The sequence below is a fragment of the Lynx rufus genome, unplaced genomic scaffold (assembly GCF_022079265.1).
Source record: "Lynx rufus isolate CCGP_SWC_20201006 ecotype Redwood Valley unplaced genomic scaffold, mLynRuf1.p SCAF_10, whole genome shotgun sequence".
NCBI classification, from domain to species: Eukaryota; Metazoa; Chordata; class Mammalia; order Carnivora; family Felidae; genus Lynx; species Lynx rufus.
The window spans coordinates 56321935-56338007 of NW_025814824.1; the positions used below are offsets into that span (position 1 = coordinate 56321935).

Genomic DNA, 16073 nt, shown 5'->3' on the forward strand with positions numbered 1-16073 from the left:
CGAGATCATGACCTGAGCCGAAGTCAGACGCTCAACCAACTGAGCCACCCAGGCGCCCTATCTTTTTTTTTCTTTTTAAATATTTATTTAAATTTTAGTTAACACACAGCACAACATTGGTTTCAGGAACAGAATTCAGCGATTCATCACCTCCCTCCATCAACTTTCAGTTCATTCTCTGTTGTTAAGAATCTCTTATGGGGTGTCTGGGTGGCTCAGTTGGTTAAGCGTCCTACTTAGGCTCAGGTCATGATCTCACAGTTTGTGGGTTCAAGCCCTACACTGGGCTCTGTGCTGACAGCTCAGAGCCTGGAGCCTGCTTCAGATTCTGTCTCCCTCTCTGCCCCTCCCCTACTCACATTCTGTCTCTCTCTCAAAATAAATAAACATAATAACAAAAATTTTTTAAAAAAAGAGTCTCTTATGACTTGTTTCCGCTCCCCTTCCCCCCCCTTCCCACATGTTCATCTGGTTTGCTTCTTAAGCAAAATTCCATATATGAGTGAAATCATATGGTATTTGTCATTCTCTGACTGACATATTTCATGTAGCATAATATACTCTAGCTCCATCCACATCGTTGCAAATGGCAAGATTTCATATTTTTTGATGGCTAATATTCCATCGTATATAAATACCATATCTGCTTTTTAAAAAATGTTTTTATTTATTTTTGAGACAGAGAGAGACACAGCATGAGCAGGGGAGGGGCAGAGAGAAAGGGAGACAGAATCTGAAGCAGGCTCCAGGCTCTGAGCTGTCAGCACAGAGTCCAACGCGGGGCTCGAACTCATGAACTGTGAGATCATGACCCGAGCTGAAGTTGGACGCTTAACCAACTGAGCCACTCAGGCGCCCCTATACCATATCTGCTTTATCCATTCTTCAGTCAATGGAAATTTGGGCTGTTTTCATAATTTGGGTATTGTTGATAATTTTGCTATAAACATTGGGGTACATGTACCCCTTCAAATGTGTGTTTTTGTATTATTTGGGTAAAAATACCTAGTACTGCAATTGTTGGATTGTAGAATAGTTCTATTTTTAACTTTTTGAGGGACCTCCATACTGTTCTCCAGAGTGTCTGCACCAGTTCTCATTCCCATCAACAGTGCAAGACCATTCCCACTTTCTCTACATCCTTGCCAATACCTGTTGTTTCTTGTGTTGTTAATTTTAGCTATTCTGACAGGTGTGAAATGGTATTTCATTGTGGTTTTGATTTGTATTTCCCTGATGATGAATGATATTGAACATCTTTTGATGTGTCTGTTGACCACCTGGATGTCTTCTGTGGAAAAGTGTCTATTCATGTCTTCTGCCCATTTCTTAACTGGATTATTTGTTTAGTTTGGGAAGTTCTTTATAAATTTTGGATCCCAAACATTACTTTCTCATTGGAGCCTTACCTGACATCCCCAGTCTAATGTGGGAGGTTTTATTATTCTCTCTCATGCTATCTTGTTCTTGTCTTTTTCATCGCTTGTCATAGTTTGTTATTGTAATTTTGTTAGCACACTTCATTTGTTTAGTATCTATCTCTCCTACTGGACTTCCAGCTCATATAGGCAGGGACCATGTTTGCTTTATTCATCACATTATTCCTTGTGTCTGGTACAGTGTCTTACAGAGAACAAATGTCCAATGGTACTTTTTTAAGATTAAAAAAAGTATATTTATTTATTCTGAGAGAAGGAGTGCATGTGCATGAGCAGGGAAGGGGCAGAAAGAGAGGGAGAGAGAGAGAATCCCAAGCAGGTTCCATGCTGACAGTGTAGAGCCTGACATGGGGCTCGATTCCACGAACTCATGAGATTATGACCTGAGCCAAAATCAAGAGTCAAACACTTCACTGACTGAACCACCTAGGCACCCCATAGGATTTTATTTTTAAGTAATCTCTACACCTAACGTGGGGCTTGAACTCACAACCCCAAGATCAAGAGTCACATGTTTTACTGACTGAGCCAGCCAGGCATCCCCCCTCCGCCAACAATAGTATTTTTTGAATAATGAATGAGAGCCCCAATTCATGTATCCCCTTGAATCTCTCACAATTCTCTACATGTACTTTCTATTCCACTCATTAATTCCCACCTGCTCATTCTCCTCTGGGTCTCTACTAGGTCCCCTCCTTAGAATCACCTCCTAATATCCTCTCCATTCGTACTCATCTTTAAAGAAACCAGTTGCACTCTTCTGTAGTTCTGTTTCATGAAAGCAACTCACAACATAGCACATAAAATTGGACCCCCCCAAATTAGGATATCATATGTATCAAGTTATGTGCTAGAGGTTTTAGAGGCTTTAGGGATGGTTGAGACCTCACTAGAATAGTCAGAGAAGACTTCCCCTGGAGAAAGGGAGTTTATATGGTCTTCTGAAGGATAGGTGGGGGTGGGATAGGCAGACAAGGAAAGGGGAGAGAGTTCTTAAGAGGAGAGGAGGTCTTGGGGCTCCTGGTTGGTTCAGTCGGAAGGGCATATGACTCTTGATCTTGGAGTCATGAATTTGAGCTCCATGTTGGGTACAGAAATTACTTAAATAAATAAACCTAAAAGAAGGGTGGGGAGAGTTGGCCTCAAGATGCCAATAGACAAAAGGAGGTGAGGGGCCTGGTTAGACCTATCACAAGGAAAGTTGGCATGAATGGTAGAAAATATGGCCAGCCAGGAGGAGCAAAACTTAGTGTAGATGCCTCAAAAGCAAGTGGAGAAGTTTAAGTTGATGAAGAATTTAATTAGGTCCCAAATTGTATCAAGGGCCTGGGAGTCAGGATGTTCTGGCCATGCCAACCTCCAGCTGTTTAATAGCCAAGCCGTTTCTGGGATTCTGCTTGCATATCTGTAAAATGGGCAAAAATGACTTTCCCAGTCCGCTTCACAAGGTGATTCAGGTACTTTGGAAACATCTTTTCATCTACCTTAGAAAGAAATTTACAGGGGCGCCTGGGTGGCTCGGTCGGTTGAGCGTCCGACTTCCGCTCAGGTCACGATCTCTCAGTCTGTGAGTTCGATCTCTCAGTCTGTGAGTTCGAGCCCCGCGTCGGGCTCTGTGCTGGCAGCTCAGAGCCTGGATTCTGTGTCTCCCTCTTTCTCTGCCCCTCCCCCGCTCATGCTCTGTGTGTCTCTCTCTCTGCCAAAAATAAATAGACATTAAAAAAAAAGGTTAAAAAAAAAAAGAAAGAAATTTACAATAAGGATAATTGCAACCATAAACTTCAAATTCTTTTTTTTTTATTTTTTAAAAAAAATTTTTTTTTCAACGTTTATTTATTTTTGGGACAGAGAGAGACAGAGCATGAACGGGGGAGGGGCAGAGAGAGAGGGAGACACAGAATCGGAAACAGGCTCCAGGCTCTGAGCCATCAGCCCAGAGCCTGACGCGGGGCTCGAACTCCCGGACCGCGAGATCGTGACCTGGCTGAAATCGGACGCTTAACTGACTGCGCCACCCAGGCGCCCCCATAAACTTCAAATTCTAAAGAGAATGTATTAGGGCCACAGGACAGGTAGAATGGACAGTTCATACTTTATTAAAGGAGAGATAAGGATGCATGAAGAATGTGGCATCTTTGTGATAGGCCCTGAAAGACAGGAAAGATTAGCAAACACATATTAACAGAAAAGTAGGAAGGTTGCTGCTCGTGCTAAATTCCACAGTGGATTTTTTAGGCATGTTTATATTGCACACACATAATAGAGCCACGTCTATTGCTAGAGTGTTGTTCCTAGCTCCTCCTTTAGTGTGGCATTTTGCAAAGAGCCACATGTTTTCCAGGTGCCCTGGCCTCTGGTCCCAGTTTGAGAACCATTACCACAGGGAACAGGAGGCAATGAAGCCCAGAGATAGAAGCATGTTTATGCTCCCAACCCAAAGGCCCTGGTTCCTCCTTGTGAATATTAAGTCTAACTGTTTTTCCTTTCTTAACTCCAGCAGTTTAGGCATTTCAAAACCTTAAAATGCTTTCCCTGCAACTATATATATATATTTTTACAGGCTGAACAGCCTCAGTTCTTCCAACTGTTCTCACGTAATGTGGTTTTGACTCCTTTCTTCATTCTAATTACTTCCCCTCTTGAATAATGGCATCAGCATAGAACATATGACTTCAGATAGCACTGACCTGTCACCTTCAAGGACCTGAACTCCTAGGACCTGAATGCGGCTCAACAGCACATTACCTTTGCTCATGGCCATGTCACATAGTAGGTTTATATGAAGTCTTTTGTCCATACAAGCACTAGCTTTCTGAAGGTCTATCCTAGCCTACACAATCCACAGCCTCACCTAGATTCAAATTCCACATTGCTGAATCCAGCCAGCTCCCTCTCTGAGAGTAGGAATCAATTACAAAATGTAGCATAGCTTCTTTTTTTTTTAAAGTTATTTATTTATTTATTTTGAGAGAGAGAGAGAGAGAGAACAGGAGTGGGGCAGAGAGAGAGAGAGGGAGAGAGAAAATCCCAAGCAGGGTCTGCTCAGTGCAGAGTCTGATGCAGGGCTTGATCTCATGACTGTGAGATCATGACCTGAGCAAAAAACAGGAGTCAAATGCTTAACTGAATGAGCCACCCAGGTGCCCTGTGGCATAGTTTCTAATAAATATGAAACCACCATCTCACTAGCTCCAGTGAATCCTTACCTGTATTAGCAGCCAGCCTAGCCCAACATGTGACCCCAGTTTTTTGCCTTGATTCTACACTGCTAAGACAAAGGCTTACCCTACTTCAGATGTATCTTGAGTTCAACGTAACAGTAGGTACAGTTATTAAAGATGATCATGAATCCCCAACTGATAATAATAGAAGTACACTATCAATGTTATGGATTGCGGCTGGTCCCACAGTAGTCTGAGTCAGTTAGACCAGATGAGGAGGTCTAGGTCTAGTTCCAGGGACGACAACCTCAAAGTATCCACTTACAGCAGCCAGGATAACTGGAGATGTGGAAACCAGTCTCTGGGAAAATGGTAGGAGGAAAATGCAGGTTCTATTTAGCCTGGGAAAAAGAGAGTGCTAAGGCTGTACAGTTCACAGTAGGGCCCTTCCTTTCCAGTAAACTGCTGGCTTAAGGGTCTCATCTTATAGCCTATTCCTTCTCATTGCTCCTTTAGTCAAGGGCTTATATTTTCATCTGAAGTGTGGCCAACTACTTATATGATACTTACGAGGTTTTTTCCTAAATCTGCCTCTTTTCCCCTTATTCGGTCAGCAGAGTCAAGGTTACTTCCTCTTGCTTGGCCTATTTCCAAAGAATTATTAACTTTATATAAGGTCAATACTTCAAAAATCCATGTTGGAGATGAGGGTAGGAAAGATCAGTTTTCTCCATTCATTTCTTTTTTTTTTTTTTTTTTGCCACTGAACATGTATTGCCTCATTTTATTTTATTTTTTTTAATACATGAAATTTATTGTCAAATCGGTTTCCATACAACACCCAGTGCTTATCCCAAAAGATGCCCTCTTCAATACCCATCACCTACCCTCTCCTCCCTCCCACCCCTATCAACCCTCAGTTTGTTCTCAGTTTTTATTTATTTATTTATTTATTTATTTATTTATTTATTTTTTATTTTTTTCAATATATGAAATTTATTGTCAAATTGGTTTCCATACAACACCCAGTGCTCATCCCAAAAGGTGCCCTCTTCAATACCCATCACCCACCCTCCCCTCCCTCCCACCCCCCATCAACACTCAGTTTGTTCTCAGTTTTTAAGAGTCTCTTATGCTTTGGCTCTCTCCCACTCTAACCTCCTTTTTTTTTTCCTTCCCCTCCCCCATGGGTTTCTGTTAAGTTTCTCAGGATCCACATAAGAGTGAAAACATATGGTATCTGTCTTTCTCTGTATGGCTTATTTCACTTAGCATAACACTCTCCAGTTCCATCCACGTTGCTACAAAGGGCTATATTTCATTCTTTCTCATTGCCACGTAGTACTCCATTGTGTATATAAACCATAATTTCTTTATCCATTCATCAGTTGATGGACATTTAGGCTCTTTCCATAATTTGGCTATTGTTGAGAGTGTTGCTATAAACATTGGGGTACAAGTGTCCCTATGCATCAGTACTCCTGTATCCCTTGGGTAAATTCCTAGCAGTGCTACTGCTGGGTCATAGGGTAGGTCTATTTTTAATTTTTTGAGGAACCTCCACACTGTTTTCCAGAGTGGCTGCACCAGTTTGCATTCCCACCAACAATGCAAGAGGGTTCCCGTTTCTCCACATCCTCTCCAGCATCTATAGTCTCCTGATTTGTTCATTTTGGCCACTCTGACTGGCGTGAGGTGATATCTGAGTGTGGTTTTGATTTGTATTTCCCTGATGAGGAGTGACGTTGAGCATCTTTTCATGTGTCTGTTGGTCATCCGGATGTCTTCTTGAGAGAAGTGTCTATTCATGTTTTCTGCCCATTTCTTCACTGGATTATTTGTTTTTCGGGTGTGGAGTTTGGTGAGCTCTTTATAGATTTTGGACACTAGCCCTTTGTCCGATACATCATTTGCAAATATCTTTTCCCATTCCGTTGGTTGCCTTTTAGTTTTGTCGATTGTTTCCTTTGCTGTGCAGAAGCTTTTTATCTTCGTGAGGTCCCAATAGTTCATTTTTGCTTTTAATTTCCTTGCCTTTGGGGATGTGTCAAGTAAGAAATTGCTGCGGCTGAGGTCAGAGAGGTCTTTTCCTGCTTTCTCCTCTAGGGTTTTGATGGTTTCCTGTCTCACATTCAAGTCCTTTATCCATTTGGAGTTTATTTTTGTGAATGGTGTAAGAAAGTGGTCTAGTTTCATCCTCCTGCATGTTGCTGTCCAGTTCTCCCAGCACCATTTGTTAAAGAGACTGTCTTTTTTCCATTGGATATTCTTTCCTGCTTTGTCAAAGATTAGTTGGCCATACTTTTGTGGGTCTAGTTCTGGGGTTTCTATTCTATTCCATTGTCTCCATTCATTTCTTAGAGAGCCATATCATAAGAGTCCAGCCCCTCTGTGAAACAGATTGCTGAGCCGGCTAACATCTCTAAGATTCTTCCTTTCCTGTGTTCTTTGCCTAGGATAACTATGATGGCTCAGGCCTCAGGGCTGCCAGGATGGCAAGCAGAAATTATGCTTCCCCCACTAAAGACCATGGCAGATGTGGAAAATCAACCACATCACTCATTCTCACTGACCCAGAACTCTGCTTCAGAATCCACCTTAATACATGGTCCAGACAGCCACTACTGATCAATGGACATTGATACAAGGGGTGAAACCTGCTTATCATTCGTGCTTTGTATAGCCCATGGAGTAGGGAGTGTAAAATGATTATTCGGGAATGCCTTTTGAGCTGCTAAGACCAGGGGGCACATTTAATGGTACCATAGAGGAAGTACTGAGGTACCCTACCTAATCAGGAAATCACTTTTTCAGCTTAAATCCCAGTTGAGATGGGATTCCTTCTGATGAGAGATTTCTTTCTGATGACTATAATCTTTATAGTTTCTCCTGCTTAGCACAACACAAAAGGGCAGAGCACAGCCCACAGGTAAAAAGAAGAAACAGAATTGAGGCAAGCAGCAACCACACAAAGATTAAAAGTAAAGTACTAAATGGGTAAAGTGTACAGTATGTGAATTATATCTCAATGAAGCTGTCAAAAAAAAAGTTAAAGGTAAAAATACTGGTTTCACTAGACCAACATTTAGTAGAGGGACTGAAAGGAAGTAAAATGCCTTTAGTATTATCATGAGAAAAACTAGGCACTAGGTATTTGCTTTTGCATTGACCAAAGTTCACCAAGAACTTCCTACTAATGGCAGTAAGTCCAGACCTTGACATAAAGCCTCAACATCCCCTTACAGACTAGCATGGGATAAAATGGTGTGGGTTATAAAAGAGACTTAAAAGTACTGGGAATACTACAAATCTAGACTGAATCAAAAAAGAGGCTAATTTCTAAGACAGAATTTCCCAAAGAGTATTCCGTAAACCACATTTGTTCTGTAGGATGTTAATAGATGTAACATGAAAAAAGGCCTCATAGGGGTGCCAGGGTGGCTCAGTCAGTTAAGTGTCCGACTTCAGCTCAGATCATGATCTCATGGTTCATGAGTTTGAGTCCCACATCGGCCTCTGTGCTGATAGCTCAGAGCCTGGAGCCTGCTTCGGATTCTGTGTCTCCTTCTCTCTCTGCCCTCCCCCACTTACACTCCCCTCTCTCTATCAAAAATAAATAAATATTTTTTAAAAAAGTACCATAGATACACAAACTTGAGAAACATTGGGTTAAACAAAGCTGGAAAGGTTTCTTTATTGCAGAACTTCTCAGAGCCTTTAAAACACTAGTAAACATTGTGATGGGATAGTGTATAGTGTTTCCCAAAGGAATTTGTCTATAGATCTTTTTTATTCCCCCATAAAGTATCTCAAAAGACCAATGTTTCTAAGAATTATACTATAGAAAATGCTGGTCTAAGTAATGCTTCACTAAGTGCTTCACCAATTCTTTTACAAAGATAAAACTGGAAATTATTATGGGAACTATAAATCATTTATAGTTTGTAGATAATTATGTTTAAGTTAACTACATAGTAAAATATGTATGGTTCTTACTCCATGATTCAGATGCAGTTATTTCAATAAATCTTAGTTAAAGTATCCCTTCAGGTATTGTAGATAGATGGGGTGGACTCTGGTTAGGACAGCCAAAGTCTGGTGACGAAAACAGGAAAAACCAGGCCAGGTACCACAGTAGCTGGGCTTGTTTCTGCCTGAGTGTGGCCTTTTGTCATACTCACATTTCTCAGGGCTGGAATGGTCAGAGAACACCCTTTGTGGCCATTAGTCCCATCTTATGCACATAAATACATCATTGTTATTATAGAAACTTAAAATTGACCTTCAAGAACCACCTGATACTCAACTTGGCATTGCTAAATAACAATAGCAGCAACAGCAAATGCAATGACATATCTGCTTGAACTAGCTCCTAAGAATGTACCACCTAGAGAGAACTCCTACTTGGTCCCTGTCTAAGGTCCTCCAGGCCAGATCCCATGAGCCTCCTTTCTAGTGGGCTTCTCCACTCCAGAGTCCCTTCCTAGAGCCAAGGAGTTCATCTGGCTGCCCCACAGTGAAGTCTTTGGGTCATGTGCCAATTTCTGAACTCCAGAGCAGAGCTAGATCCAAAGCTGGTCCCAGCTCTGCCCCCTTCCTTCCTTCCTTTCTCTGGCCCAGATGGCCACTTTCCCACTAGAGTCTCCTTAGGAAACAATGACTTGAGAGCCTGTTGAGCCATGCCTCTTGCTTCAGCTAGCATCTCTGAGTATCTGCTATTAGTCTGATTCTCCTCTTCCAGTTCTCTTTGGGGCTCCCTGTACCTGTTCTCCCAGGGTCTGCTGGAAGGCATGAAGCAGCTAAGCCCAAGAAGCTGAGTCTCCTACATCCTTTCCAGACACAAGGCTCCATCTGCCCTTTCAAGTAGGGGAGGGGGTGCCTGAGGTGAATCAGGTTCAAGTGAAGAAGGCTTTGTTTTCCATTTCTTTTCACTATGGGCAATAGTCAAAAGCAGCAGGCAGCTGGGGGCTGGAAATGATTCAGCCTAACACCCAGCTGCCCATGGAAGCACCTGCCAACTGAGACTACACTTGGGGCCTAATTTAAGAAGACAAGTCACCTCCGAGCAATCTCACTCTAGAAGCCTGCTCCCTTGGTACACCTTGCCTGGAAGATAGCAGCCTGGAAACTGCTTCTCTCCCAAGTGCAGCTTTCCAGGCTGGTCTCAGAGAAGGGGGGTATGTGTCCTTTTCCATTCTGACGCTTGCAAGTGAAGCGGTAACTTACACACCCATTCTAAAAGAAGTCGGTGAAAGAGTCTAGCTGAACCAAGTAGAGAGTAAACTGTTATAAGCTTAACCAGGGTGATGCTAAAAGGCCAGGCCAGAAAATGCAAAATAAAGAACTCTCTTAGCCAACAAAGGATTTTATTTTTCCTTCATCAAAGCGCTGCTGGGAAAACAACAACAACAGCAACAAAATACCATGACTCCTTACTGCCACCAATTCGCTTGCATTCATCAAAGTAGGTTTCAGGAGAAAAGTATTTACTGGCAGGTGAGCACATGTCTTAGTATCCTTTTTGAGGCTGTTGGGGCCAGTGTCACTCTGGTCTTTGGCTCCAGGACTTCTGGGTCCCTCATAACCCCAAGAATGCAGTTTCAACAGCAGAGCAAAGGAAAACAGCAGACTTCTCCCATATAAGCAGTCCCTGAAGCCAAGAGGTACACAGACCCAACCTCCCAAACCACGACAATTTCCTGGGGTAGTGATGGTGCCTCTTGCCTTCCAGATATCCATGCCATAAACCTGAGAGTCATCCTTGACTCCCAACCTCTCCATCAGAACTCCAGACATATACCATATCCTGCCTATTCTGCTGTATTAGGATCTATATATGTGTCCCTCCTCTCTTTCTGCTTTAGCGTAGGCTTTCATCATCTCTTGCCTGGATTATTATTGCACCACCTCCATATTCGTTTTCCAACCTCCAATGTCACCTCCCATCTCTCATCCAGAATTGGAGTGATAGTCCTAAACTCAAATTTGACCATTTTATTCCCTTAATTACAACCCTTCATTCATTCAAATGCACGCTTTTGTTTCTTCCTCCATACCCTTTGCTTGGAACCCTTACCCTCACCTCATCTTATTGGTTTGTCAAGCTGCTAGTCTTCTTCTAAGAGCCAGTTCAGCAATGTCCCCTCTGTGAAACCTTTCCTGATCACTTGATGAGAGCCCTTCCTGTTTTCCTTTGGCCCTGCTTGACGTCGTTCTTACTTCGTACAATGCTAATTACCCATAGTACCTCAAGCCATCTTGACTGTGTGTATTCCTGAATCAAGAATCTGTGTTATCAAGCCCAACACAACATCTGGCAGAAAGTAAGTTCTTAATGTTTGTTGATTGAAGAGAGGAGTAGTAAAGGAGAAGGTGGAGGCCTGAGCAAATCTGATCCTCCCTTTGCAATATAGGAAAAGAGAAGAGGGTGTTCCTCTTCCCAAAACCTGAGAAGTACTACTGGGTCATAAGCCACATGCACCCACTAGGAGAACCTACTCTTAAACTGAAAAGCCATCTGACCACAAGAAGGTAACTTGAGGCTCCCAGACCACAGGATACACATGGGTCAGTTTCCCTTAGTGGCTTCCTGCTCTCTTTACAATGTTCTCTCTGCCACTTTCAGGAGCTACTGTGGCCTACTCACTGAATTACTATCTTGACCATCCCCATCCATGAGTGTCAAGAGGCAAGAGGAGCCTCAGATATCTTTCCAAACTCATGTGGTCAAAGGATCAAAACCTCAGCATTCCTCATCTTCTTCCAAGGGAGGTGCCACTATTACTCAGGGGCACCCTTCGCTGATTTCCACTCTTTCCTGACATATATCTAAGAGCTTCCTATAGCTATTTGAGCCCATCCTTCTCCTGGCCACCTACTGGAGAAATTTCATTTGTCTCTATCCTTAAAGTATCTGGAAATGAGCATATGCTCATGAACTAAACAAATGAGTTAATGGATAATATGGGTTTCAAGGAGGACAGACTAGCATTTCTTTCAGGCGTACAGAGACCCCATACGGTGTCATATGCTTTTTTTTTTTTTTTTTTTTTGGTTGTCTCTTAGGTCTTTGAGAGCACAGGAGGTAAGATTTTGCCTGACATAATTAAGTCCTTAAAAGCTCCATTTTTTTCCTCTCAACAAATCTCTTCCTTTCCAATTGAAGCCAAAGAGAAGACATAGACTATGAGGCTGCACTAACCAGCCCAACAGACAAATAGGGCCAGAGAGACTATCCCTGCTACTCACACAAACAACAGCCCAAATCCAACCCAACTGCTCAACAGAGAGCCTTGGATATCTGGGAGCTTCCCTAGATCAGTGAGGTGCATGTGTGGCTTGGACACAAAACTGAGTACAAGGTGTACTTATCCCTGAAAGTTTCTTTGGAAAATCTGTGTTCAGAAACACTCAGGATTGTCTGGGAGATGAACACAGCAGGAGTGGAGCACAGGGACTAGGTCTCCAAGAGCAATTCTCATTCTTTTCATAAGGAGACAGGAAGAGACCCTGGGGAGCTCTCAGTGATAGGCCCAGGCCTGGTTCAGCTGCTGAGATGCAGCCAGGCCAATTAAATAATTGTGATGGGAAAAGAAAGGAAGCCATTCCTTTCAGGCAAACTCCCACCCCAGACAGGAGGCTCCACACAGCTGTGGCAACAGCAGCAGTAACAACAGGGCAGGGATCTCTTCCTCTTCTTCCCACTAGTTGGAACTAATGCTTAAATTAGCACCTTGGAAACACCCAGATCTGCTGGCTGTGCCTTCTCTCCCAGCTCCTGCCACTCTCTTAGACCTCCTTTTCAAGCCTGAGGTTCTCTTTCAAGTAAATTAAAAAAAAAAAAAAGAAATAAAAATCTTCTTCCCTAGAAGAGCCTTTTAAGTAAGGAATGCCTTCTGGATTCTTTCCACCACTATGGGTGAGGAAGGGTTATTTAAATGATGGAGTCCCTGTGATAGGCCTTTATCAGTACAGCTTGGTCCAGAAAAGAGCAGTGAAGCTAATACCAGCATTGCCTTGTTTCCATTAGGGCTAAAGGAGACAGCCCCTATTCTGCCCTCAGAGGGGCAGGCCCACACTGAAGGAGTAAGCATGAACAATAAACTTCTGCCAAACTGTGTCTGTGTTGCTAACCACTGTGTCCCCAATACCTAGTATAAGATCTGGAACAGAGACGATACTACAGAAATATTTGGTGAATGAATTAGCTAAATCAGTGACATCAACTCCCTATGATATTCCTTGGAAGACAGAGTGAAGAGCTATTGCTTAAATTTTAAAGAGATAGTTTGTCTTCATTTCATAAATGAGAAAACTGAATCCAGAGGAGAGGAGAGACTTCCTAGAGGTCTCAATAAATAATAAATAGGTCACAGTTGAGTTTGATCCCGGGACCCTAGTTTTTATGGTCTACTCAAATACCTCTAAAGAGCCACTTTGCTCTTCTCTTTTGTGGTATACTGTTTTGATTCCTTATGCCCTGCAATGAAGGCTCTTTCAGAAATGCTACACAAGAATCTGCTAGTCTCAATAATACACAGAGCATTTAAAGAGTTCTGGGGATCCTCTAGATTTCAACCTGGAAACAGAGGTCAAGAAGCAGAAATCTACAGGGCAATGTCTGTGCCCCTAAAGGGGGGGGTTACTGAATTGCCACTCCCATCACTCTCATCAACCTCAACAAAGTATCCTCTTACAGAGGACTCCTTTAGCCTTCAAGAAAAGGGTCTGAGGGCAACCACAGCTTTTCTGATAAGTGCCTCCTTGCATAAGCACTTCTAATCCAGAGTCACACAGACCAGAGCATTTTAGGAGTCTTCTGGGGTCACTATTTACTCAAACTATCATTGGGAATTTCAGGCAATAACAAAGGTACCAAGGACAACTAAGAAAGCCTTGTGACCTCATTCCTTCCCCCCCTTTCCTTGGGTTTCCTTCTCAGGAACCCCAGATGGGAGGCAAGAACCAACTCATTGCTTTCTTCTCATGACTAACTTGGACCTCCTTTCCCTCCTATTTCACCCATCATTCCTTTTGGTTCTCGATTAGATGCTTAGAACTGGAAGGGCCATCTAATTTGACAAGCCAGGTTGGTTGGAAAGATAATCCAGAAAAGAATGTCGTCTTAAACCAGCCTAAAGTTCTTCAAGTTCATGGGACAGACTTCTCACCAGGATTTTCTGGCCCCCAAATATTCCAATGATGGTATCAGCCTAGGAAAAAAAGTCCATCAGCATCTCTCTCCCCAGTTTAATACTGTATACTTATGTAGAGCTTCTGTTTGGGCTTCTAGAACTAAGTAGTAACAAAAAGGGAAAAGGGCTCATTTCCTGCTAGGTGGCTCCTAATGATTCTCTCTACCATCCCCCAAAAGGTGTGGCTTAGAGTTGGTCATGGGTCCCTGACAAAGTCTGTCTGGTCTGCTGTAATGGGCAGGTTACTTACTTAGGAAGCTACAAAGCACATCTGTTAGCCAGGGGTCTAGGGGCCCAAATGTGGAACATATTCCTCACCTCCCCACCTAACATATAAGGAGGAGCCTTAGGGAGCCCCAGATCTTCAAGCTTTGGAGAGCTCTGCTAGGCTCCAGCATAGCTCAGAGAATAGGGCATCCACGCCTTTCAGGTTCCTGGCCTACCCTGCCTCCTTCCAGCTCCCCCTCAGGCTCCAAGGAGGAAGGGAGAAGGAAAAGTGAACAGAGCGGGGCACTCCCTCCCTTCCCCCTCTCCTTATACCAGCTGGCTAGGCCGCTGCGGCGCCTCTCGCCCCACTGCCCACCGCCGGTCGTACAAGCCAGTCAGGTAATCCCCCCTGAGCGGTGGCCATAGGGCATGGTCTCCCCTAAGCTTGGCCTCGGTCGCCCGCGTCGCCCTCCCCCTTCCATCCCCTCCGCGCCGGCAGCGATGACATCATTCCTCCCAGACTCCCGGACCGCGGACAGGCAGCAGGATGGGCGCCCAGCAAAGACTCGAAGCACGTAGGCCGAGGATGCTGGGGGCTCTTCGAAAGGGTGGGCACTGGAGGCTCCGGCGCGACCCCGCCCCCTCTCCCTTCGATTCCAGAGCTCTCTCATCCGCGCCCCTGTTTCTCCACCTCGCCGCCGAGCTCTCTTCGCCTCGACTCCAGCTCTAGCACCCCCAGCCTAGACTGCCTGCGCTCTCCTCAGAAGAACGTAATTCAGGGGTCCTGCACCGACCCCCTGTACCCACCGGTCCTTGGCCCAGGCCTGAATTCCCATCCATATCCAGCAAACTGGCAGGCATGCTCCCTCCTTCTCTGCAAGCCTACTCCCAGTCCCTTTTAGCCTAATTGCTCCCTGGCCCCCTCCCCCGCGCTGAGCATCACAGGCCTCTAAAGCTAAGCGGCTCCTCACCTCTCATCCCAGCCCCTGGGCCTGGCCGCGGCGGTGCCCTATGACAGTTTCCTTCATTTCCCAGCTAAGGGCCTCCACTAGCGGTGTGCACCATTGTGCCCCAAACATTCCACCCGACGGCCCTCCCCGTTGCTCCCTTGGCCTGTCTCTGCTGACTATGCCCTAAGCCCTTACATGCCTTTTTGCTGTCACTCCGCTCATTCTCCTACGGTTTTCTAGTCCTACAAGTCCCCCTCCCCCGGCAATGCGATTTCAAGGTTCCCTTTGCTCCATCCCAAGGCGCCCCCTCCGCACAGCCACCAAAGCCTGATTCCCTCCTTTCCTCCCCCTCGGGCTGCGCCCCCTCCCGGTCCTGGCCTGCCCGCCGCCCGCCCCCTCACCAGCGGCTGCATCTCCGAGTGCGCGGTGGGCACCTGGAACCGGTCGATCTCCTCCATCATGGTGCCGGCGGGCGAGCGGGCCCGGGGCCGGGCGCGGCCAGGGACGCCGACGGGACAGCGCGGGGCGGCGGCCCCAGCAGCCGGGTGGGTGGTGCAGACTAGGCCGCCCGGGACGAGTCGGGCGGGCAGGCGTCCGGGCAGATGGAGGGGTGGGCGAGGGGTGGGAGGTTCGCTGGCTGACTGAGACCAGCGTGGCTCCGTGGGCTTGCCTTAGTGCTACCGCGGCTGGGGCCCGGCCGAGCCGCAGGTCTTGCCTCGCCTCCTCCTCCGCCGCCGCCTCCTGTCAGCAGCTCAGCCACTGCGGTGACTCGGCAACTCCACTTCCGGGTCCGGGACACCGCCTGAACTTGCATTATTCATGAGGAGGTGGTGCCTGGGTGCTCCAGCCCCGCCCACATGCAGGAGTTTCTAATGCGCTCGGCCGCGGGTCGTTTTATTCCTGAGGGGGCGGGTCTTAGTGGAGCCGGAGATTCCCCGCGCGCCCAGCCCCGCCTCTCCCTCGAGCCGGGAGGGGGCGTCAGAGGCGCCTGCGCCTTGGCTAAAGGTTGGTTGCTGGGCAACCGCGTCTGGGAGGAGCCGATTCTATACTGCAAGGGCGAGGGGACCCACATCGACTGCTGTCCCCAAAGAACCCCTGCAACTGGGAATTGAAGTGAAAGAG

The 16073-nt window shown here is 45.5% G+C and overlaps 1 protein-coding gene across 4 annotated transcripts in view; it reads right to left on the bottom strand.

Annotated features, from left to right (window-relative positions):
- FAM219A (family with sequence similarity 219 member A) overlaps positions 1–15709 on the bottom strand; it is a 54334-nt gene extending 38625 nt beyond the window's left edge. For all 4 annotated transcript variants that reach the window (XM_047065671.1, XM_047065664.1, XM_047065654.1 and 1 more), the window contains exon 1: positions 15353–15709. In XM_047065671.1, the coding sequence (XP_046921627.1) occupies positions 15353–15412 (60 nt within the window). In that variant the 5' untranslated portion in view covers positions 15413–15709. The remainder of the gene's footprint in view (positions 1–15352) is intronic.
- Positions 15710–16073: the final 364 nt, after the last annotated feature.